Raw genomic sequence first — 25,434 nt, 5'->3', positions numbered from 1 at the left:
CCCTTTCCCTCAAACAAGGAGCTTAATTGTTGTTCTGAAAGTATCAGTTTAAAGAGAAAATTCCCTTGGTTGAGACTCTAACACAGACCCTCTCGTCTACCAGGCGAGTAGCCTAATCAGTAGACGATTTCTTTGGGATCTTTACAACACTTGTGTCGTCCGTACAAGGCTGTTTGGTAATATTTACCGTAATCCGACGACCATAGTCCCTTAAATTATGTAGGTAGTTTAATATTTTTATGCGAAAAATTGATGGTAAAAACAAACAAAGCGAAAAAACCCCGTTGTGTTCCGTTTTCTCATTTCACGTAATGTGAAAATTTACCTTCTCGCTTCTCGTGTTTACCTCCAAAGTAATCACTTCACTCTGGTCACGAGGTGCCCATGGTACTCAAATGCTGTTCGGAGTTCATCGAGAGCCACGGAATTGTCGACGGCATTTACCGCCTGTCGGGAGTGACTTCGAATATTCAGAAGTTAAGGTGAGAGTGATAATAAGGCTTATTTCTTTGGTGGAGTTTTAACGTATTTGTATACGTAACTGCTCATGATTTTAGGGGCATTAAATTCACTCGGCTTCAGCTCGGATTGAACTCACGGCTAGGCGAGGGCGAGTGTCTTGGCCTGTGCACCAACATAACCTAAGTCGTTCCAGCCAATGAAATGGGTCGACTGAGGTTATGTTAGTGACCACTGCACTACTGAGACAAAATAAAGCTTTTTGGGAGGCGCGTCAATAATGGTTCGAATCCCAGCCGAGGCATGGAATTTTATCCTCATTTATTTGAGAATTTGACCACTTAATAACGGAGATCTAAAGGTTAGGTTTTACATGGTTACCTTCCACTCAAAAGTCTATTATTATTGTTATCCCTCCTCATAGTAGAATCGATCTAAATCATGAAATCATCTCTTTCCAGGCACACATTTGACGAGGATCGCATCGTTACCTTCCACTCAAAAGTCTATTATTATTGTTATCCCTCCTCATAGTAGAATCGATCTAAATCATAAAATCATCTCTTTCCAGGCATACATTTGACGAGGATCGCATTGTTACCTTCCACTCAAAAGTCTATTATTATTGTTATCCCTCCTCATAGTAGAATCGATCTAAATCATAAAATCATCTCTTTCCAGGCACACATTTGACGAGGATCGCATCCCGGACCTGTACACTGACGACACGATAGTTCAAGACATACACAGTGTTGCCTCCTTGCTCAAAATGTATTTTCGCGAGCTACCTAACCCTCTGTGCACATATCAGCTGTATCATTCGTTCGTGGGCGCAGTGCAACAGAGCAAACTACAAGACCAACTGACCCAGATGAGGGAAACGGTGGAGAAATTACCTCCTCCCCATTATAGGTAAGAGCAGGAATAGAATAGAGTCAACATCTACCTTGGTCTGAAGATGATGTCCTGAGTGGCATCGAAAGCTTACCAATTTAAAATCATTTTTAATCGTAACTGTCCCGATAAAAATATTATTATTTTAAAAATTAAAAATGAAAATATTTCAACGTGATACCTATTATTCTTTCTGCCTGGGGGACTTTAAACAGGGAGGATACCAGCCTGAAATTTCCCTTGATAAATTGAGAGGCTGACGCTAAACGCCGACTCCGGATGCCCTTCGCACTCAACCTTTGCTATATCTTTATTAATAGAATACTTACTTAAAGTGCTTGATAAAATGCTAACAGTTCAATAGAGCACTCCTTTATTGATATAATAGTGCGTCGACTAGGTAGTTATATTTTTTAATATCATATTGATCCCCATTTTTTTTGCTATATCTTTATTAATAGAATACTTACTTAAAGTGCTTGATAAAATGCTAACAGTTCAATAGAGCACTCCTTTATTGATATAATTGTGCGTCGACTAGGTAGTCATATCTTTCAAAATTATGTTGATCCCTGTATCATTTAATATTATATTGATCCCTCTATGTTTTAATATAATATTGATCTCCATTTTCACAGAACTCTCGAATACCTCATCGGTCATCTGTCCCGTGTTGCCGCTCATGGCGACAAGACCGGCATGACGGCGCGCAACGTTGCCATAGTGTGGGCCCCCAATCTACTCCGCTGTAAGGAGCTGGAGTATGGCGGTGTGGCAGCGTTGCAAGGCGTGGGGGTGCAGGCCGTAGTCACCGAGTTCCTGGTGGTGTATTATGCCGCCATCTTTGATAAGAAAAATCCGCGAGGTAAGGAAAAGTGGTTAGGTGGAAGAGCTCAAATATGACTACCATCTTTGATGAAAAATAGTAATAATAATGAGAAAATCAGCGAGATAAGAACAACAAGGTAGAAATTGCCCTAGGGCCTAGGCAATAATGCGAGCAGTATAAATAAGAACTACCTAATATTACTAATTTCGCCCTTCGTTGGTAATTTATCGTATTTGTGTTCATTGAATTATGACCAATAAAGTTTAAAAATAATAGTCCTAAACTAAAATGGACCCGGCACACAATGGACTCGATACAGCAAGCTTTCGGATGACTGGAGGCACCAGGAAGTTATTGACTTTAGCGGAGAGATTCATGTGCTGAAGGCAAATACAAAAAACGCCATGCATATCTTCTCCATAAATTTATCTCATCTAACTCATCTTGGACTAGTAAGAAATAATCCAAGAACGGAGTAGAACTAGTAGTAAGCTCACTAATAATGGCGTAGGCTGTAAGGTTGATACAAGAATCCCTCAGAGTCACACTTATCAGAAGAAACGAAGAAAATTATCTTCTAAGTGAGGTGTGTCCTCTCTGTGTTCTCAAGCAGCATTGCTTCTGATATAAGTTACATACATGAGATTTACAAGTCATGAGATTGGCGGCGTGCATAAATAATTGGGCATAGCCCATAACCATCGCCCCCGGTGTTCTCAAGGATCGCATAGGGATCCTTTTTCTCGGGAGGCCGGTAGTGAATTAGCTACCGGTCCAGCAATTTATAGTTCTATTGTAAGTAGAGGTACGAGCTTACAGTAAGTAGAGGTACAAACAAATTATCCACCTGTGCAAGACTTAATTTAATTAAGCCTTTGTCTTTTCCCTGTAACCGAGGTTACCGTTATAGTATCATAGCATGTTACTTAGGAAACGGATTGGAACTTCAGATGGAAACAACTTCAAGATTTCAAGTCCAAGTTATTTTCCTTCTTAATCCTTGTAAATACATCAACGTTCTTTACGTATATTTCCCTACTATCTTCTCTGTCAATGCGGATCTTTTCATTCAGATGTTTTGCTACTGGAGTGAATCTAAACTGTAGAGAAAGCGAAACAGCCCTAAAAGTGAGAAAGCCATGTGAAACCATCTTTCATCGTCAACTTTTTTCTCTAAATCAAATTAAGAAGCTTTGTACGGGTTTGATGTATTGTGTGGGAGAGATACGAGAGATCAAAATAGAAATTAAGTAGTTAAACAATTTTTACCCATTCACATAGCAGTGTCCATATGACAATAGCCCCCCTCTCATGGAATGATGTCATGTAAAGCGATATGCTAACAGACGAGACGATCCAACACAATACACGGAGGTTACTCGCGGTTACTTGAGCAAGCAAAGAAAATGATTCTGTACTTGAGCATATTACAATCCGTTGTTATTCCAACTATTGCATTCTTCCTTTTGACAACCGTCAGCTTTCGAAACCATGAATCCCACTTTCGGACAGCTCTTAATGAAGAAGGAAAATACTCCAAATAAGTGGCTTTGTGTGGTGCAAGGAGGGCTTAGCGTTGACAACCGTCAGCTTTCGAAACCATGAATCCCACTTTCGGACAGCTCTTAATGAAGAAGGAAAATACTCCAAATAAGTGGCTTTGTATTATACGGTGTGGTGCAAGGAGGGCTTAGCGATAGGTACATAAAGACACGACCAAATGAAGTCCAAGCCCAAATGGGTTAAGTCATTAAACATTCTTGACTTCAGCAATGATCGAGCTTCAAGATTATTTGATCAATCATGTATGCTCCCAAAACTTTATTAGAGACATTAAGTAGAACATCAAAATCAAGGGATTAGTCAATGTCATGGTGATTTTGAACTTTTCCAAGTTCATATGTGTACCTTTCCGTGTTTGGTTTTAATCCCAAGTATTCTTGATTGGTTTTTATTGCAGCATCAGTAGGCTAGGGAATAGCCTCCGCAATCAAAGGTATTACAGCGCAGCGTTAAAGTGTGTATTTTTTGTGGGCAACTGATGGGCATCTATAATTCTTTCAGTATTTGTATTAACACAGCATAAGGCCTGTGTAATTCCAATACAACTTCAATCAATCAACACATGAAGACTGTGTTAATGAAAACTCAGCAAAGCGGAGAGCTGCTGCTCTCAAATTTTATTGGAACCAGACTGACACAAATTATATTCTCTGGCCAGCACCGCTACAAGACAATAAACTAAGGCCAGTCACTCACTATCAGGTAGACCTGACAGGTACGGCTGAATAGGTCCGTCTGTCAGGTCTAGCTGATACCTGATAGTGAGTGCTGATGGCTAGCTTGAGAATATGGACTAATGGAAGCTATATGCTTTTCACTCCTTTTCAGCTTTTATACGTGTATTCGGTGACCTCGGTTTGGTGACTTTGCTGGCATTAATCTCAACCCTATTTTTGGAGAGTCCCATGACTGAGCTGAGAAAGAAAGTGCTGCCTCCACAGTTCGAATCACGGTGACTTGTGCGGATAACAGCGCTTTAGCAAAGCTCAGAAGTACCTATATAGTATATACCATACAAATTAAACCATATACATACATATACCTACTAACACGTAGGTACATCAAATTTAGATTTTCAGTACTTTTATTCAACTTAGGTACACAATGTTAGAGCTTTTGTACTCCTAAAGTATGTTGTAGTATAGGTAGCAAGGCATATTAATGCCAATTTTCACGAACTTCATTTCGCTTGATACGCATTTTCTGTACAAAGTGACTAAGCTACTTTAAAGCAACACGGTAGAAGTGGATATTTTTTTCATTTCATTAAATTATTCGAAGCCTTGGCGTGCACTTTCACTATATCAAGAGCATTATAAACTCTGGGTCTTGGCTTTTTTTAGAAAGATAATAATTACAATTTGCTTCTGTCTTTACATTACTTTCTTTTGCACTTGGTTTTGATCGAGGACCAATGATAAATGTTTAACGATATTAAATTGCAGATCCAAAATCGAGCGAAATATTCCAATTAAGTACTTAATAGAAAGTAAAAACTGTTTGAATGCCACGGTATTGATCAATAAAAGATAGTAGCACACCAATTAATGTGACTAAAAATAAAACGTGAATTGTTTTCTCTCCTTACTTTGATGTTCTCCCATGTCTGTGAAATTCATCTCATCAGTGGGCACATTAACCCGTCAACTTAACTGAATTGATACGCTCGGCTGGACTGGACGTACTATCATGGCATCTATTTACATTGTAATGCAATACTCGTAGAGGAGATAATACCGTCACACCAATCTACCAAAATGAGTTTTTAACCTCAGGGTTTTATTTTTTTTACCTGCTGATTTTAGGTACATGCTGTGTGTTCAAAAGTTTTTCCCCCCTTTTAAAGCTCTCCATCCAAGAAAATATTTCAGTAGTCCTTGGTCTACTCCAGCGATGAGCATTGTAGAACACTTACTAAGTTTGTATCAACAAAAGAAACCCTTGGATTTGAACAAAATTCTAGATAACTTGGAGAAAGTTCTCCAGGAGACTAGAGGTATTATTTAGAAGATTTACTTTACACCTTGCTGTATTAGTCTCGAGTGACAACTGATAGACAAGTTACACGTTAGTCACTAGTCACTCAAGGACAGAGATCGGAGCAAACAGTGGTAAATTAGCAATACACATGCAATTGTACATTACATCACCTCATAAACCAGCGATATTTAACTGGAAAAGCAAAAAAAGCGTTGTTTATGGCCAATCTAGCTTCAACTCATGCCGAAAAAAAAAGCTTACAATCAAGCTGCTCTTTTTCATTCATCCATTTATTGAATTCATGGGTTCTTAGAGATATGTGCAACATTATGAATCTTTTGAATAACCTCCTATACCAAATTTGAAGCAGTTTATGCATTTCTTGGAACACATCTCATTATCACCCTTGTTCTTTTGGTTCTCAGGAACTCCAAAGGAAATTAGGTATCATGATTGAAAATGACACACTATTGTCTTAATGTCTGATACTTCCTGTTTTATTTAGAGCTAGATTCGATGCGTTAAAAAAGTAGGCTTTTATTTTTATTTCACATCGCGTCTACGGAATGATTATTAAAAAAAAAAATCAACTTCTTCAATGTGCTTCCTACACGCATGTTGAGTTTTCAAATTTGAACTAGTAAACTATTCGTCTATTCCAAGTGACCTCATTATGGTCAGTGTGTAAACCTGTAAACATTTCGTGTGGTCTGATATGATAGTAGGTATACCAGTTCCACAATCATACTGCTTCCTACACGCATGTTGAGTTTTCAAATTTGAACTAGTAAACTATTCGTCTATTCCAAGTGACCTCATTATGGTCAGTGTTCTCTTTAGGGATTTTCTGTATTTTATAATATTTTATTAGTAACAACCCCTAAAAATAGGTGGGTACCTTTTTGACGTACCTAAACTTTTAGGCACCTACAGTAGGTTTTATTGACCCTTTAAATCAGAACACATATCTCGTAAATGTGGCCCTCCATGTCAGCCTCATTTGAATAGTATAAAAAATACATAAAAATATACAAAGTACAATAAATTAAGATGAAGAAAAGTGTCTCTACAATGCGTACAGCCTAAATGACAGGTCAAGGACATTCTTATTGGAGGACAAAAAGTCAAAGCGTAGTTGGAAAATCAAGCTCTGAGCCAATGTGGGCTTAAATTTCCAAGAATCAACCGTTTGGCCTGTTAACGCAGTAACCACTTCTTTAAATAAATGCAGAAGAAAATAAATAGTAAAATGCATTATAAACACAATAGAAAAGTTAGAAGAGCAGGTTAATAGGTAGAAGATGAAAATGACTTAGAACTAAGCTTTTGAATACAAATACCTAATATAGTGCCAATAGTAGAATATTTTGGAAACTTTAGATAGGTATCGAGACATAATAGAACAGTTCCGCTTACTTGATTGATGTTTCAAAGTCATAGAGCAGGAAAAATGAGGACCAACGGAATTTTTCTTTTCCTCCTACGACTTCTAGATCCCGAGATAAATCGACTTAAAAAATACCGGTAAATCGTGAACTTTGACGTCATGGCACACGCTCCCATACACGATGACGTCACATCAAATGTCCCGAGCAAAGCTCCCTCGCAGGCAACATATTAATGTGTTTGTGCGCATAAGTTTCTGCGCATTTCTTTCTGCTCCTCCGCAAGCGTGCTTGCATACTGGCGCTACCTAGCGAGGCAACTGCCTGAAGTCTGACGTCACACATCTTTGAACTCTTTTATTAGAACGGAAAATGAAAATCGAATTTTCGACCTTTTACAGTTATTTTTTCAAAGTTTTGACCTCAGATTTGGATTTTTTACAACTTTTTACATAGGAATCGACCATTTATTTATAATTTTTACCCATTTGCAACTGCTCTATTAGACTATTAGATAGGTAGATATATTAATAATTCCGTCGCTTCGCTCCGGAATCCCGCTAGTTCATCCCGAGGCATGGCCAAACTTGTGGAAAAGGCATGGCCGAACTTGTAGTTATCAAACTAAAAACATAAACGAAACTCAAATATTAGGCGAGCGAGGAAAAGTTTTCTATCCCGCAGTCTCTGCACTCTGTGTATTTCTTATGGAGATTTTAGCGATCAAAAATCGATCATATCTCAGGATCGGTTTAGATTTTCGCAAAATCCTTCCTTATTGCACACCTAGACCATAAAAGGGCTTGCATACTGGCGCTACCTAGCGAGGCAACTGCCTGAAGTCTGACGTCACACATCTTTGAACTCTTTTATTAGAACGGAAAATGAAAATCGAATTTTCGACCTTTTACAGTTTTTTTTTTCAAAGTTTTGACCTCAGATTTGGATTTTTTACAACTTTTTACATAGGAATCGACCATTTATTAATAATTTTTACCCATTTGCAACTGCTCTATTAGATAGGTAGATATATTAATAATTTAGGATTCCTTCTTTGTTTGTTTGACCGTTTGTCTGTCTGTGTCTTGTCTCTCGGCTCTCTCTCTCTCACTCACTCACTCTTTTCTTAATTCTCTCCACACTCACTATCTCCATACAGTCTTAGCATTAGTTGAATGGCACTGAAATACTCTCAGGTCGAGGGGTTTTAGAAGAATCTGGACTTTTCGTTTTGCCGTGGGCATCTTCCCACTTTGGCGCTGTACTTGCCATACTCACAGGATGGTGTGTGGCATTTGCCCGTCTTAATGCACCTGGAATCAAAGGAAAAGGCCCTGGTTATGTACCATCTAGAATTATACATTTAAAATACATTTTATGGTTATACCTAGTACCTACCCGTACATGGTTTATCAGAGGCGTGACGTGAGATTTTCAAAAGGGAACACTATAAACCAACACACACGGTTCGAATTCCACCATCGAAAAAATTTGCACTCGATTGCAAATATTTCAAAGGGTTGCTTTCTGGTGTTCTCGTGTTGACCCAGCACCTAAATGGGAAGTATTATGTCTCTTATCTCCCATCTGATGAGAGGCATACTACGACACAGACCACACGAGTCTAATGTATCAGTATGGGAAGTATTATGTCTCTTATCTCCCATCTGATGAGAGGCATACTACGGGATGGGCACCCTACGACACAGACTACACGAGTCTAATGTAGCAGTTTTTTCACGAAATTAAAACGGTGGGAAAAAAAAAAAAAAAAAAAAAAATACAGTATGCCGATCTACTGATGGTCTTATAAATCTTATAATCCAGGTTGAACAATCACCATTTTCGATACCTACGTGGTCTGGTAAGTAGGGGGTGAGAAAAAACCTCATAAAGTGGAAAGAAAGCAGTGCTACCCTATCTGAAATGGTGGTAAGTAGGGGGTGAGAAAAACCTCATAAAGTGAAAAGAAAGCAGTGCTACCCTAGCTGAAATAAAGGCCACGCCACTGACGGCTTGCGTCTATTGTAAATCTTCATATAGGAACACCAGACATGGTGCTTCTGAATTACACATGGAGTCGTAAAATATGGCAAAGTGATAATTTCCAAGTCATAAACCCACAGGCTGGAACGAGAAATTCCTCCGGTCAAATTCAAATGCACCGTCTAACGAAGTGAGAGCACGTTAAACTGGAATTCGATTAGGTAAACGTACTTCCAGAATCCAGATGGTTCAGGTTTAAACTATCTCCTAAAACGTACGGACATATCGATTAAAATGATGAAACGGTTACTCTGATTCATAAACGGACACTTTTCTCGGAAAGGACTGCAAGGATTTCAATGTTATGCATGTTTTCTATAAACACAAGTGCACTAACTAGGTGCATTGACTATAAATGGTCATCAAGATTTTGATATTAGAATGCACCTTGCTGTCATAATACTCTCTTGCGAACCTTATTTAGTGCTTATAACTGAAGCCATTATGCAGAGTGTCCCCCAGGTAACCAAGAGATTTTCAAAAAGAAGATCAATGTCTATTAGGTTGTAATACCAAGTACGGTTGTTGACCTGTTGGTAAGCGAGTAGAATAGTTTGTTCTATTATATGTTGCACCGGACCAGGTTGCTAAGAGTTATGTGTAAAGTGTGCTGGAATGCACAGGCCCGTAGTCACAGTTTTGCTGAAAGGATTTGCTGATCCTAGGGACGCGAGATCAAGACATATTCGAGGAAGAGCAGACATCAAGCACTTATCTGTATATTAGGCTAGACCGATCTCCAAGTATATCGGTGTGAAGTAAACATGGTAGAAAGATGATTGCTAATGAAGGCATAACACTCTGTATATTAGGCTAGACCGATCTCCAAGTATATCGGTGTGAAGTAAACATGGTAGAAAGATGATTGCTAATGAAGGCATAACACCATCTGTATATTAGGCTAGACCGATCTCCAAGTATATCGGTGTGAAGTAAACATGGTAGAAAGATGATTGCTAATGAAGGCATAACACCTTACACTCGTATTTATGAACAAGAATGATCGTTCTTAGATCAGTTTCAAGTCAAAATTGACCAATCAAATGCCTTGAGACTATGCTTAGCACGAACTTAAGAGCCAGCATTTTGTTCATATAGATTCCATCTTTACATTCTAACTGCTAAAACCTTTGTTATCAGTATCACATGATTAAAATTAAGGAGGCACCAAAAATGAAACTACCTACTCGAACTTGATTTTCGCACCAAAAGTAAGTAAATCCTTAAATTCCAACAAGTATCCCCCAAAAACCGAGCTTGCTTGCGTTATCAAGTAGCAAAGCCCCCTAGGCTAAGTCACCATTGTTCTGAACGCGTGCAAACAAAATCAAAGAGCCTACAAATAACAGACTTTGTAGTCAATTAGAGTCTAGAAATCAATTTACTGTTATAGGTAGAAATCAACAAATATTTATGATAGAGCCTTTCGCACCAAAAGTAAGTAAATCCCTAAATTCCAACAAGTATCCCCCAAAAACCGAGCTTGCTTGCGTTATCAAGTAGCAAAGCCCCATAGGCTAAGTCACCATTGTTCTGAACTCGTGCAAACAAAATCAAAGAGCCTACAAATAACAGACTTTGTAGTCAATTAGAGTCTAGAAATTAATTTACTGTTATTGGTAGAAATCAACAAATATTTATGATAGAGCCTATTTATTCAAAAGTACGAAATACCAAACTCAGTTTTTTTAGTAAACCTTTTCATTTCTTGCATAAAATAACTGGCTAATGATTTTGCATCATACTCGAGCAACGAACCTATATCACTAAGATTACCATGGGGCAAAGGCAAATAATGAATTAGGTCCTACTTTGGCACTGAGAAGCATATTCGCAACTTTTACCCATACTCTCTGCAGGAGTCCCTTATATGGTTATGCTAACAACGCATTCATTTAAATAATGAATTAGGTCCTACTTTGGCACTGAGAAGCATATTCGCAACTTTTACCCATACTCTCTGCAGGAGTCCCTTATATGGTTATTTGGTTATGCTAACAACGCATTCATTTCGTATGCTAACAGTTTCAATCAACCCTTTTTGGAATCTCAACCTGGTGTTACATCATCTCAAGATCTTGACTTCATGACTTAATAACACTAGCAGGTTAGCTTATATTTATTTTATTATTAAAGTTCAAGAGGATTTATTGAATTTTTTCAGCTAATGATCTTCCTTTTCTTCGCCTTTTACCGGTGTACAGACGGGGTCGGCGTTTTTTGCATTCATTTCGTATGCTAACAGTTTCAATCAACTCTTTTTGGAATCTCAACCTGGTGTTACATCATCTCAAGATCTTGACTTCATGATTTAATAACACTAGCAGGTTAGCTTATATTTATTTTATTATTAAAGTTCAAGAGGATTTATTGAATTTGTTCAGCTAATGATCTTCCTTTTCTTCGCCTTTTACCGGTGTACAGACGGGGTCGGCGTTTTTGTCAGCCCTCAATCAGCCCTAGGGTGATCGCTTTTGGGCTGACATTTGGTTTTGGCTACAAAATTTTACGAGTGGATGCCCTTCACTTCAACCTTTGCTAACTCTTCAGCAAGGGGACTAATGATATCAGCGTTAAATGACAGAGTGCCTTCGGCAATAACTACGCTTGGGACCCAAACCAAACACTTCAACATCAACAACAATAAGCTTAAATGAAGTTGAGATCAGAATATTTTTGTTTAAGTTATTTCACATAAGGTACGATTTATCTTGATAAAATTACACCAAATAAGCATATGTATAGGTGCCTGCTTGTCAATTAGAACTCAGCAGTTTTATGTCACAATGTAACGTTAAAATAGGGAGCATTGACTACAATACATGGCATTTCCATTTGTACATACATAACATGTTCACCTATTTGACTCCATATTTCCACCTGTTTCACTCCATATTTCCAGTGTTAGACGCCTCCCTCATCACTCAATCTGGTCTGATCGCCGGTGAAGGCACCCAAGTCGGCCACCCTGACCAAAGTGTCTACACTCACCATTCCTTGGGACTTGTTCATGGGCCAAGGCTTCGCTTACTACAACGTGTAATATTTAAGGTGATGAGACTTATCAGTTGAATCATTTGAGGAATATTTGATTCACCTGTTGAAGAACAGTTGATATGTGTGTTGTCGAACAGGTCACTTCGGGACTTTATTTTAAACGTTAAACACTCCCCGAGGGAATTTTAACTTTTTTGTAAAGTGTCTGATTTTATTACTCTCGGTTTCATGTTTTTGAAGTTGTAAGTAAGATAGCACTGTAAATAGTAAATATACTTAGGAGAAATGTGATTCTTTCCTTATGCCCATTGCCCACATATGTATGTTTCAAAAGGGACTGTAGGCACCTAAAGAAAAATTGCCAGCCTTTTTTAAGTCCGTGAAATAGTATAGTTTTTATTTACATACCTAAACTAGAAATAAAAGTAAAACACAAGAAACAAAAAAGTAGGTAAGTACTTGCCTAATTTAGAAGGGACTTTTATTGTGTACCTACTTACTTACCTAACAACTTAAAAAAGTGTTCATTGTGTATTTTAGTTTTTTAGTGTCTTTTAAGTAGTAAGTAGATATGATCGGTTCTTTTTTCTACAGCTGAATTTTTCTTTCCTTCCTCTTCCTTCCCATGTAACTAAGTATCTCTTCTCTAGGTATACCTATTCGTTCCCTACTCTTATCTCACCAACATTTGACTTAAATCCATTTGAACTGGGGATGATGGACTGTTGCCAAATGGACTTGCTGCATGCATGTAGGCTGTAAGTATGGGACTTTGCCTTATTCTGTAGGATCATATACCAAATACCATGAAGATAGTGAGGACTTTGTACTTTCTAGGGGGAAATAGTTATCAATACTAGATATAGGCGTTCATAGATGTGAATGTGTTTTGTCTCTGAGGTGTCTGCAGTTGGAGATGACTTACACGAGAGTGCAGTGTACTGAGGAACACACCACGACTTGTGTAATACACAAGTGCAAAGTATTTACACAAGGACTATTGACTTACACGAGAGTGCAGTGTACTGAGGAACACACCACGACTTGTGTAATACACAAGTGCAAAGTATTTACACAAGGACTATTGTACCATACAGTTGAACAACAGAAAATAAGCATGAATGGTTGTTGTTATCACAAATTTCGTTCCTCGAGAAGTGCAGTCTGTTAAATTTTATGACTTGGACATGAATCACCAACCTCCAGAATTCTACTGGACTATCGGCTATACTGCTATGGTTGCAGTAAACGGGGAAGGTAGTTAGTTACATCTACTAAAGATGGCACTAGGAAGTAGCCCGTTGAAACCATATCGAAATACGAGTGCAAAATTTTCGTCTTTGTGACAGATCCTTTGTAAAGCGCATTATCATTACCACGCTGTTTCACTCAGTTTCTTGAGATCTCCCTCCTGTGTCACTAGAATCTGACGAACATGAGTAGGTAAGTGCTGCAACCATAGGTTTTGAAGAAAACTGTCAGGTAAGTTTGATGAAATGCTGATCATATTACGCAACAAGACCCGGAATCAGCAGTTTTTCCCTCCGGGAAATTTAGTATTATTCTTTGTGAAATATTGTTGCAAGGAGAGGATCCTTGTTGGACTTAGCCCCGGTTAGGCTGTGAACCGGGGCAGGCTGGCCCTGTTTATAGTCCAGTTACAGAATAGGTTTTGTAGGTTTATACTTAGGTCAGTTACTTACACAAGATATAGTTTTGCTCGTAAGGTTCCTGGTTCTTTAGGTGTATCTTGGGCCTTGATGCGTATACCTGATGTCAGGTGCTGCCTGGTTTGGACCAAGTTCCAGTCTTCCGGCTTTAGCTGTTTAACATTTTGTTTGCTTACGATATCTTGAGTAGCTATCAAGTCAAATCAAGTGTGCCGGGAGGCGCGCGAACGTCAAGACCTCGAAGCGCCGCCCGGCGTGTATCAAGACGAATATAATTTTGACTTTTGATACTTCTAACCCTAGATGTTATCCTAGGTATTTTTGGCTTCGATCGTTTTTTCAATGGTTTTTCCTAGGGTCCGGGTTAGTTTTGTTGGGATCCATATTTTTTTCCTCAATAGGTTACGCTCGAATGTGTGCTCATGTTTTCCTGGTTAATTTTGTCACCTTTTTTTTGATACTTCTAACCCTAGATGTTATCCTAGGTATTTTTGGCTTCGATCGTTTTTTCAATGGTTTTTCCTAGGGTCCGGGTTAGTTGGGATCCATATTTTTTCCTCAATAGGTTACGCTCGAATGTGTGCTCTTGTTTTCCTGGTTAATTTTGTCACTTTTGTCACCTTTTCCCCCTGTATGAATACCTTTATGTAAAGTAGTTTTCCCCTCTAATTATTCAATTTATTCTAACAGTTCCTTACCTACTTATGAGGTAAGAGAATTGAGTCGAACCTGGATATAAGAGAAGCTAGGGAACCACCATTATTTTCTCTTATACCTATCTAGGTTTGACTGTAGTAGATTTTACGTGGAAAACTTTCCTACTATTACTTACAAACACCATGATCGCTTGATACTTGATACCTATAAGTAGGTACTCAATTCAAAATGCGTACAAAGAATAAGCGCCATCAAGTCTGATAGCTTGTCATTAGACACGAAAGAAATAATAATTAAAGTCAACAGTAAATGTGAACAGTTATAGGAATTTGATTTAAGCAATAAACTTGGTTCTGCTTTTATTAAATTTGGTATACAATTCAGGTCGAATATGATATTGGTCTTAAGCACGTAAACAAACCGTATGTGAATTATGTATTATGGCCTGTTAGGTAGGTATACCTACTTGAGAACTCACAAACAATAAACCGATCAATCTGTCATTCGAAAGAACAGCAAACTAGTTAGCTACCTACTTAGAATGATAATAAATTTATTCTTTTTTAGTTTACTTGACCAAGTATTCTGCCTGTTATAGGACTTATAGGTGTCTGCATTCATATGCATAAGTAATAGGAATGACCAAGTATTACTAAAGTCCTTATTGTAACTAGGGACATATTGAATTTTCTTGAGTATTTGAATGAAAATAATGAAGAGACAATAAGTAAAACCCAACTAGGTAAGTAGGCTTAGGTACTTAGATTTGCTGAAAATATAAAAAATATTGGTGTTTCATTGATTTACTAAATTACTTACCTTTTTGCCCTTACCTACTTATGCACATAAGTACTTACCCACAAGCATTTTATTGGTTGTCTGGTTACATAGTAATAGTCTGGTTACATTGTACAAGTTTAGTATTCTCCTTGGTCGCTTGTCAGTCTCTTAAGTCTGACACAAACTAAATTACTTACCTTTTTGCCCTTACCTACTTATGCACATAAGTACTTACCCACAAGCATTTTATTGGTTGTCTGGTTACATAGTACAAGATTAGTATTCTCCTTGGTCGCTTGTCAGTCTCTTAAGTCTGCCATTGTGAATTTGTGACTCTTGACTGAACTGTCGCGGATTTTGCAAAAGTAGGCTGAACGCAAAAACCAGTTCAGTAAGTAAGTAGGTATTGTTCAACTTTTTTTGTTGCAATATGTCTTGAAAATTGCAAGTTTGAAAAGAGAAACAAGATTTGACCGCGAACTTCGAAGGACATTTTTTGCCACAATACCTATCTTATCTTCAAATCGAGTCCAGGCTAATAAATAATCCTTTCGGTAGTTTTTTGTCTCTCTTTACCACTTTGTGGTACGTTTGTTTTCAAATAATGTAGTTGTGATGGCATATTCAGGTCTTTTGCACATTTAGAAAACGAATCTGTCGTGACTTCGGACCAAATTCCTCTTTCTTATGCTCATCAGAAATAGAAAGTACATGCTTGGATCTTGGATGTAACTTTGATCAAGTTGTAAGTTGTGTAGTTCCATTGTAGACTTGGTTACTTTACGTACAATACACGTACGCACAGTGTACTTATTAATTGTAGTGCCTACTTACTCATCCTGAAGACAGACCAAACCTAAGTATCTTTATGTTGAGACAAAATAAGTATGAAAGAAATATGTATGTCCTTAATGTGGGTAGGTAAATGACCATTTTTACATGTTTTTACTTAATACCTACATATTGAAAGTACTTACTTACCTACTTTCTTGGGGCTTTCTAAGGAGATGCCTACTCATCCTGAAGACAGACCAAACCTAAGTATCTTTATGTTGAGACAAAATAAGTATGAAAGAAATATGTATGTCCTTAATGTAGGTAGGTAAATGACCATTTTTATATGGTTTTACTTAATACATAGGTACTTATTGTTGTACCTACATATTGAAAGTACTTACTTACCTACTTACGTTCTTGGGGCTTTCCATGGAGGTTCAAAAGCTCAAGAAGACCCGTAATCATATGGGTTTTCCAATCTCAGTTAGAATCTTGTTGACATTTCTTTTGTTTAACAATCTATATTTGGTTGAGCCACAAGATCCATTATCTTTTACTTTTTATGGAATCTTGTAGAGTTTGTGGATTTGAGAGAGATACTCTGTCAGTCTAAAGGTACCTACCTACTTATATGATAATCCTGATAAATTTGTACATTAAGTACCAGGATATCATCATTTGTCATGTTCTTTTGCTTTGTATCACATTAAAGTCCTAATTTGGTGTTCTGGGACTTGTTTTGGTCTTTCCAATTTGTCTCTTGTTAAGTACAACCCACATAAATCACATCGATGAAAGTGGTTTGAGACTGGTAAATCGTCATCGCAGTGATGAAAGAAAGATACCAATCTCTGAGTTGTTCCCATGCAGTTTCCTTCGAGGTTGTGGATACAATGTTGTTCTACAAGCGAAACGAATTGTAAATGAACCCCCTGCAAGAAGCCCACATAAATCACATCGATGAAAGTGGTTTGAGACTGGTAAATCGTCATCGCAGTGATGAAAGAAAGATACCAATCTCTGAGTTGTTTCCATGCAGTTTCCTTCGAGGTTGTGGATACAATGTTGTTCTATAAGCGAAACGAATTGTAAATGAACCCCCTGCAAGAATTCTATGGTTGTTAATGTTAACATATTTCAGTCACTGCAAGCGTTATTGGTGATTTGACCAATATTTAGGATCTGAATTCTGAGTCCAAGTTTTTAGAGTGCATTCCAAGTTATTGTTCTCAACAAATTTTGCAGTGATAGACTCTAATTAAGTCACTTGCATAAGCACTAGAAATGATGAGGTTTTGAAGTCACGTCTCAACTGTGGCAGACGGATGCATCTTGGCAAGATAGGACAGAGTTGACGTTTGTGCTGGGTTTTATATACACTTGTTATTAATGTTCATTGTGATGGGTTGATTAAAAAGTAGATGTAGATGTACATTTTTGATGGATTCATTAAAAGTACCTACTCGTAGATGTAGATTTGTAGATAGTAATGTACTTGTGATTACAGGTAGGAGGTGCTCATTAAAACATAGATGTAGAATGTAGATAATGTTTGCCCTTTGTGACATTTTATAACGTTTTGATCTCAATATTTCTTTTTGATTCAATTTGCATTGCAATTGTATTGAAAAGCTTGTAGATAGTAATGTACTTGTGATTACAGGTAGGAGGTGCTCATTAAAACATAGATGTAGAATGTAGATAATGTTTGCCCTTTGTGAGATTTTATAACGTTTAGATCTCAATATTTCTTTTTGATTCAATTTGCATTGCAATTATTGTATTGAAAAGCAAAGTGCCGTTTTATCAAAAAGCCTCAGGAGGTCTTATTCAAGAATTCATTTTGATAATGTCAGCGAATTATTGAACCCCAAAACGTTATGATTGGACTACCCTCTCTATACCTAATTGTAGGTTCGTCAACAATCTAGAACTGTCAGCTTCATTTTTTCCATTTTCCGTCAAGCTCAAGAACCTTACGCAGAGGTCTTGGTTCAGTTTAGGGAGTTTAGAAATTCATATAAATACTCGTACATTAGAGTACGTGGTGAGACAGGGAAAACTTCAGGTGTATTTCGGAAAATTTGTGAACATTGATGACTACTGATGAGATAGGTACCTATAAACATTATTTTTATTCCTAAGTATAACAAAAGTAAAAAGTACCGTACCAACTCAACTAACTACCTCCTTACGAAAACAAGAAGGAGGTAGGTACTCACAGACTATTAAGAAAGCTACAAATCTACACATCAAAGAGATCAAAAGTAAGTAAGTAAATTTAGGGAAGTTCACCCTAAGTTTCCAGTGTTCACAAATTAAGTTTTCTTTGTATTGAAAGTACCTTATCTTCAGATAAAATCTAAGTACCTAGGTAGTACTAACAATAAGAGTTCAAAAACCTCTTCACATTTTCAGGCTAGGCTAATTGAAGTTTTTTTTTTTTCAACTGAGATCAGCAAATTACGAAAGAGGAAAAGAGAGGGTCAAAGCGATCAGAAAAAGAAGCTGAGTATTTTCTATACGATGCGAACACGTTGAAAAACATTCTCAAGATTCCGAGACATATTTTCGTTTTGTCTGAGAAGGTCACGCCAAGAAGACTTTAAAGTTCGTCAACAATCTAGAACTGTCAGCTTCATTTTTTCCATTTTCCGTCAAGCTCAAGAACCTTACGCAGAGGTCTTGGTTCAGTTTAAGGAGATTAGAAATTCATATAAATACTCGTACATTAGGGTAGGTGATGTTCAATAATGGACACTGTCCAATTTTTATCAAGGCGGAGATGATTGTTTGTAAACAAGTCTGAGTGCTAGCCCTGAACTTCTATTGACACTTGACAAATTTACGGATACTTATCTGACCTAGTATGTTATCAAGTAGTTCAAACAAAGTTTAAAACATCGCCTGCCAAAGCGTTGTTTCGTTGACTTTTGCTTCGACAAAACAAAGGACACTTTTTCACACCAGATTGACACTTGACAAATTTACGGATACTTATCTGACCTAGTATGTTATCAAGTAGTTCAAACAAAGTTTAAAACATCGCCTGCCAAAGTGCCATAACGTTGTTTCGTTGACTTTTGCTTCGACAAAACAAAGGACACTTTTTCACACCAATGTGGTGATTTTGTGATAGGTTGTAAGGTGGTGCCAGTTTTGGTGTTGACATTTTTTGATAAGAGTTTATTTGCTTTTCCTCTATTTCATTATTGTCTTCCATTATGATTGTAAACTTGTTGTTTACTTTCTTAGGCCTATTATTGTATTGTGGCCATTGTGGTACATTTTATTTTGAAACCGTTGTAGCCAAATGGCAAAAGAGCAGAGCCCAGAGGTGGCATCATTACTTGAATGCTCTAGCTCTAGTTGTGTCAATGTCAACCCATTTTGTGCCCTACTTATAACGGTATTACATTTAAATCTATTTTTAACAGCTTAATTAATTTCTATTTGAATTTCTGTTCAATCCGCCCATGTGCCTTAAAGAAACCTGTGATTCCAATCAGAACTTTGGCACACAACGTGCACCCATATGAATATTATCTAATCCACTTGGCACAGATTCCACTTGGAATAATATAAGGTACTCGTAAGAACAATGGCGAGTTGATTAAAAAAAGTTCGTGATCTATTAGCTGATATCTAGATTAGCCCTAGACTTGTATAGTTCTGATTAGATCATAAACATCCCATGTTCAAACTTAAATGCAGGTCACCTGACTTGATAGTTGGTTATAGGCGATTTGGTAGTAAAGTTGTTTGCTTGGTTTTATAGATAAATGCGGATATTGATATTTATCTCTCTGACAGTTACCATTTAGGATTACATCAGCGGCAGTGATTATGATTGGTTTAGAAATGCTGGCGCTGCAATTATGTAAAAAAAAGTTTAGCATACAGAATGGACCATCTCTAGAGTTAGAGACAGAAATTTAAAGCTGAAGTTGATCTTTAAAACAGTGGATGTAGCTTTCAGAAATAGACGTCTTTGACTGATGTTCAATTCCGAAACCTGATTTTGAACCATCAACAACAAAGTAAGTGGTTCTCATTTTACATTTATGTGATTCATATGGATGTTGTTTTGGAAACGCCGAATAACAACCAGGAATACTTACGTCCAATTCATCACCATTTTCTATTAGAGGCCACCCTGTATATTATGAAGTAGATCATAATCACTCACGGATAATCTAGATTCAGAATTATACGGCAAGAGTTTTAATAAACATAAGCGGCATTTAGAACCGGATATTTTAAAAGCCACGTTTGGATTATCTATCTTCCATTTACTCTGGAAATAGCTATGTACTTACACTTATCGACTTACCTACACTTTTTTTTACTCAAAACTTTGAGAAGAATGTGATGAAAGATGAAAGCCAAACTTTTTTGTCGTCCACATTCCAGGCAATTTTGTTCCCAAACTTTATATCTCCAGAGGTATTTTGTCAGTTTTTTCCCGACAAGCTTCGATATACACATGGGTATTTTTATATCGCTCAAATACTTGACAGAACTATGCGCGTTGTTCGAATATCAGACAGAAGCTAATGAGATCTTCTACCAACTAAATTTACCTTTTTCGTAGAAAGAAGACTTGATCTCTTTATACTGTGCTATTATCAGACAGACTTCTGATGTAATTGTTATAAAATAAAGTTGTCTACATGGTACATAATGATAGTATAAAAATACATACACTCATGTCATAATGTATTCCTTTGCGCAGGGTTTAATATAGGCGACCTGGAAACCCAGGAAAAGTAATGGGATTTCATTCCGGGAAAAGCGTATAAATCCTGTTGTTAAATGAGCGAGCAAAGATATCAAAAAGTCCTGGTTCGGGTACCCCCTTTTATTATCGGCACTGATTTTCCCCTGAAAATCAATTGTGTTGTTTGTGCGCTCTACTGTGCACGTTCACAGTTTCAATTGTATCAATATAGCGAGTAAATAATAAAGACTTGACCTCTGTGCTCAATCTCTCGTATGGGATGATGAGTGACGGAAATCGACTTCCTTGATAGACCTGTTACCTTTTGATGTTGTTTAATTCAATCTCAAGTCTCGATATGAGCTGTGGATACAGAATGTCTGTGAGATCTGATGTGTGTGCTCATGTGTTTGATGCACAGGTGTCTTACTAGGGACAAAGTCATAATCATAGGGTAGATTCTATACGTACTGAGACATATTCTTAGTTCTCAGTCAGTACATGTACTTTGTTTTCCATGTCCTGACCAGAATGCATATAAGGGTCCTCAAGCATCAGAACAATGATATGGGCATGCTACAACACAGACCACATGAGTTTAACGTAGCAGTTGTTTCATCGCTACGAGATAAAAACGGCGGTGAAACACTCATCCAATAAATAAATGACCATTCCTAATTGACTAAGTTCATGTTGATTTGTTTCCTAGGTCTATCTATGTCATTGGATCTCAGTGAGCTATATGGGCATGCTACAACACAGACCACATGAGTTTAACGTAGCAGTTGTTTCATCGCTACGAAATAAAAACGGCGGTGAAACACTCATCCAATAAATAAATAAATGACCATTCCTAATTGACTAAGTTCATGTTGATTTGTTTCCTAGGTCTATCTATGTCATTGGATCTCAGTGAGCTACAGGTGAACTTTGAGCTGGAGGAGTCAGAAATGAGATTGTTCAGTGATGAGGAGAATAGTCAAATGTGTACCAGCAGTCCGCTAAGTACCCAGGAGAAAACTGTTACCAAAGTAAGTATCGTCACTCTAATTGATCTATGGACGTTAAGCTCAAGCTATCAGGTAGACCTGACAGGTACACCTGATCAGGTCCGCCTATCTGGTCTACCTGATACATGATGAGCACACAGTTAGAACTGATCAGGTGTACCTGTCAGGTCTAAGGATCTTTACATATTTCCTCAGTGATTGTCCCTTTTTAAAGAGAGAGGAATTTTTATCGTATATTCGAACGTATTATCATACCTATTGGCACATAGAGCGATAAGGAGACCTACGCTGGCAGTCTAAATAAAATACATTTGTAAAGAAGGAAACCTAGAAGAAGAATGGCTTCAACGACAAGGCCTAGCCTTTGTAGTTTGATGATGATGATTTGTAATTTGTTGTAAATTTTGTTTTCCAGAAAGACAAGTGTCAGCCCAAGTTACAACTCCCGAGGGAAGAGGATGGAAAGGATGAGGCACCATCTCCTAGTAAACGAAGATCCTGTCTTGAAGAGAGACTGTCGGATAACTGTGATCTGAGATATATTGACAGTGCATCTCCAGATCAGGTAATTGAACTTGAAGACATTGTTCGTTATAAGATCTTTCCTGAACATTTTCCCCCGTTAAAAAAAAAAAGAAAAAAAAAATGAAAATGAAAATCTCAACAGGCCCGTATCTAGAGGGTGAAGGGGCCCGTCCCTTTCCTTGATTTCAAATTTTCTCCTTTACTGTAGGCCAGGCTCCGAAAATTTTGTTGTCGTCTTTTCACTTGTTACCTTACCAGCTATTTACTACTGTTCTGACAAAGTTGCTTCGATTTCTCTTCACGAGCGTTTACTGTGTGTCGATTTTCCAAGGGATCCAGACCCACAACACAATGACCAAAATGCAATGCAGGGGATATAACCACCAAAATCAGATGAGCCATAAAAAAAAAAAAAAATCTTTAACCAAAGTGTCGGAATAAGGAAATCAATTTATTTAATCTTTTACTTCTGACCACCGAAAACATCCAAGAACTTATCACACTCCCAAATTGAATTTCCTAAGACCCCTCCTCAGGAGTTAGCTCCCTCAGGGGCGAATTCTTGGGCAAATAGTCCAGGAACCAAGGTTTAAATCCGGGGCGCCATCGATCGTTTTCATAGTCCCATTTGGACGCCATCCCCGTGATGGGATTCCATTGGAGTTGAATCATTTTGGTGACCGTGTTCTCCCAGCCTTCCGGAGTCATGGTGGTGGGGAGGGGAGGGAGGAAGAATGCCTTGAGAAAGGCGTAGTAGAACAGGGACACTGTGGAGTGGGAGAGGAAGTTGGTGATGAGGAAAATGGTAATTTCTCAAGGTAATGAAAGGCTAGAAAAGTAAATTCTTGAAAACGTAATGGAAGGGCTAGAAATAAGTAAATTATTATTATTTTTTTTTAAAACTAAACTTATGAAGGAAAACAGGGACTTGTAGGGAAATTGAAGAGTTGAAATTAGGGAAAAGGCACTAAAGACTCTTTACATAATCACTACCCAAATTTACCGGGGGGAGAAGTACTAAATAGATAAAGTTTCTTCTCAGATCGACTGGCTTTCCCCAATCCTATCCTTTCTCTCTTCTATTTCGGAACTACAAGACCTCCGTTGTTATTAGCTCCCATTAAAAACACTAAACTTATGAAGGAAAACAGGGGCTTGTAGGGAAATTGAAGAGTAGAAATTAGGGAAAAGGCACCAAAGACTCTTTACATAATCACTATCCAAATTTACCGGGGAGTAAGTACTACATATGTAGATAAAGTTTCTTCTCAGATCGACTGGCTTTCTCCAATCCTATCCTTTTCTCTTCGATTTCGGGACTACAAGACCTCCGTTGTTATTAGCTCCCTCTATCAGTGGAGGCTCACTAGTCTTGTCTAAAGTGTTCCCTCTAGTAGGGTCGGGTAACACATCACATGCCTTCAGGCACATTCCATTTGTCAAGGGTCTAGGTTTAACTTTGCCCTTGGGATCAAAAAGAGAAAAATCGAAGCCTTACCCGCTATAACAACCATGCTCAGTCCTACACCGCCCAAATATTCCGTGTCAGGGTACGCCCCGTGTCGGGTGAACTCGGCAAACGTCTGTCGGAAACTGGCGCGGTACAACATTTTCTTTTCCTCCTTGCTCAGAGCATTCCAGTGACCCTTTTCTTTCTCTCGTAGCAAGAGGAGGTCAGAGTCGAACACTTTGTATCGAATAGCGGGGAATGGGCAGAGGACGTTGTCCCCGTAAGCGGCTATACCGTTCCGTCCGTGACCTACCACTTCTCTGTTACCTGTGAATGAGACGTTTTAGGGTCGATACCGACTTTTGTTATACGGACATCAAAAGGAGTGGTCAGAGGAGAGAAAAATGTAGCTCAGAGCTGCTTTCGCATTTCTTTAAGGCGATTTTTTTTTTAAGAGGTTTGACAGAGGGAACTGTAACTGCTAGGGTCTTATCGTCTTGAAATTGAAGAAGAAAGAAGGAAAACAGGGTAGGATAAATCTAGCCGTTCCGAGAACGAACATTATCCGTTCAGGATGACATTCGCCCCGGGCGGGAATTGAACCATCGGCCTAGCGCTTACAAAGGAGACGCGCTACCCACCAAGCTTACTAGGCTGACAAAGTAGTTCGCAGGAGAAGGTCAGAGTCGAACACTTTGTATCGAATAGCGGGGAATGGGCAGAGGACGTTGTCCCCGTAAGCGGCTATACCGTTCCGACCGTGACCTACCACTTCTCTGTTACCTGTGAATGAGACGTTTTAGGGTCGATACCTACTTTTGTTATACTTTTTTTTTTTTCCTTTTTCAAGAGGTTTGATAGAGGGAACTGTAACTGCTAGGGTCTTATCGTCTTGAAATTGAAGAAGAAAGAAGGAAAACGGGGTAAGATAAATCTAGCCGTTCCGAGAACGAACATTATCCGTTCAGGATAACATTCGCCCCGGGCGGGAATTGAACCATCGGCCTAGCGCTTACAAAGGAGACGCGCTACCCACCAAGCTAACTAGGCTGACAAAGTAGTTCGAACCTATAACTTTAAAACTGAGTTGAACTGAGAAATTTCGTGTCACTGAAAGCCTGTTATTTGTGTCTTTCTACCTCAGTCTCTAAAGTAGTCTTGTCCCAACGTCTTGAACACTTGCTAAAGAACAGGGTTTATACGCGACCTGGAAAAGTCATGGAATCTGAAAATGGACCAAAAAGTCATGGAATTTCATTCCGGGAAAAGCGTATAAACCCTGGAAGAACAAACTTACCTATAGCATGTCTATTTATCCATCCCGGATTCCTGGGGTAGGACGGTGTGGGTTCGTCATGGCTAAATCTAAGCACCATATTGTTCCATTTCACCAACCTGGGGTTCCACAGTAAACTCTTGTGAAGCGACAATCGAAGCAAATTTGTCATAACAGTAGTAAATAGCGAGCAAGTGAATAGGCGACATAAAATTCGAGGCCGAAAGTTCAAGTTTTAAACGAAGGAAAATGTTAAGGAACGATCTCATAATGAACTGGCTGAATTATTTGGTACTCTAGGTATTTCTACGTTTTTAGCAAGACTAGGGTTACACGGCGCTTGCTGTACCTACTTGTAAGCAGTAGGACGCGGGTTCGATTCCCGCCTTGGATCAACTGGCTTTCTCCTATCCTGT

General features: G+C 38.2%; 2 protein-coding genes across 2 annotated transcripts; one reads left to right on the top strand and one right to left on the bottom strand.

The window, feature by feature from the left end:
- The first annotated feature begins 370 nt into the window (after positions 1-370).
- LOC103505645 (GTPase-activating protein CdGAPr-like) lies at positions 371-22,672 on the top strand. Its single transcript, XM_008470000.2, has 6 exons — positions 371-482; positions 1,141-1,371; positions 1,992-2,218; positions 21,646-21,788; positions 22,183-22,332; positions 22,664-22,672. Exons 1-6 carry the CDS (start codon positions 385-387, stop codon positions 22,670-22,672), a joined length of 858 nt encoding a protein of 285 aa, XP_008468222.1. The 5' UTR covers positions 371-384.
- A 43-nt stretch (positions 22,673-22,715) lies between these two features.
- Positions 22,716-25,297, bottom strand: LOC103505632. Its single transcript, XM_008469986.2, has 3 exons — positions 25,040-25,297; positions 23,791-24,069; positions 22,716-23,059 (listed from the first exon to the last, which is right to left on the bottom strand). The coding sequence occupies exons 1-3, from the start codon at positions 25,188-25,190 to the stop codon at positions 22,812-22,814; spliced, it is 678 nt and encodes a 225-aa protein (XP_008468208.1). The 5' UTR covers positions 25,191-25,297; the 3' UTR covers positions 22,716-22,811.
- Positions 25,298-25,434: the final 137 nt, after the last annotated feature.

The sequence above is a fragment of the Diaphorina citri genome, unplaced genomic scaffold (assembly GCF_000475195.1).
Source record: "Diaphorina citri unplaced genomic scaffold, Diaci psyllid genome assembly version 1.1 scaffold187, whole genome shotgun sequence".
In the NCBI taxonomy this organism is placed as follows: Eukaryota; Metazoa; Arthropoda; class Insecta; order Hemiptera; family Psyllidae; genus Diaphorina; species Diaphorina citri.
The sequence above is the reverse complement of the archived record's forward strand: the minus strand, read 5'-3'. Positions and strand labels throughout refer to the sequence as shown.

What these genes read in the sequence shown, in the direction of transcription:
- LOC103505645 (XM_008470000.2), top strand. Translation starts at nt 385, where the DNA reads ATGGTACTCAAATGCTGTTCGGAGTTCATCGAGAGCCACGGAATTGTC. An exon ending in TCGAATATTCAGAAGTTAAG is followed by an intron (nt 483 to 1,140) that starts GTGAGAGTGATA and finishes ATCTCTTTCCAG; the next exon opens with GCACACATTTGACGAGGATC. An exon ending in AGGAGAAAACTGTTACCAAA is followed by an intron (nt 21,789 to 22,182) that starts GTAAGTATCGTC and finishes TTTGTTTTCCAG; the next exon opens with AAAGACAAGTGTCAGCCCAA.
- LOC103505632 (XM_008469986.2), bottom strand. Translation starts at nt 25,190, where the DNA reads ATGACAAATTTGCTTCGATTGTCGCTTCACAAGAGTTTACTGTGGAAC. An exon ending in GATAAATAGACATGCTATAG is followed by an intron (nt 24,070 to 25,039) that starts GTAAGTTTGTTC and finishes TCTCATTCACAG; the next exon opens with GTAACAGAGAAGTGGTAGGT. An exon ending in GAGCATGGTTGTTATAGCGG is followed by an intron (nt 23,060 to 23,790) that starts GTAAGGCTTCGA and finishes CCCACTCCACAG; the next exon opens with TGTCCCTGTTCTACTACGCC.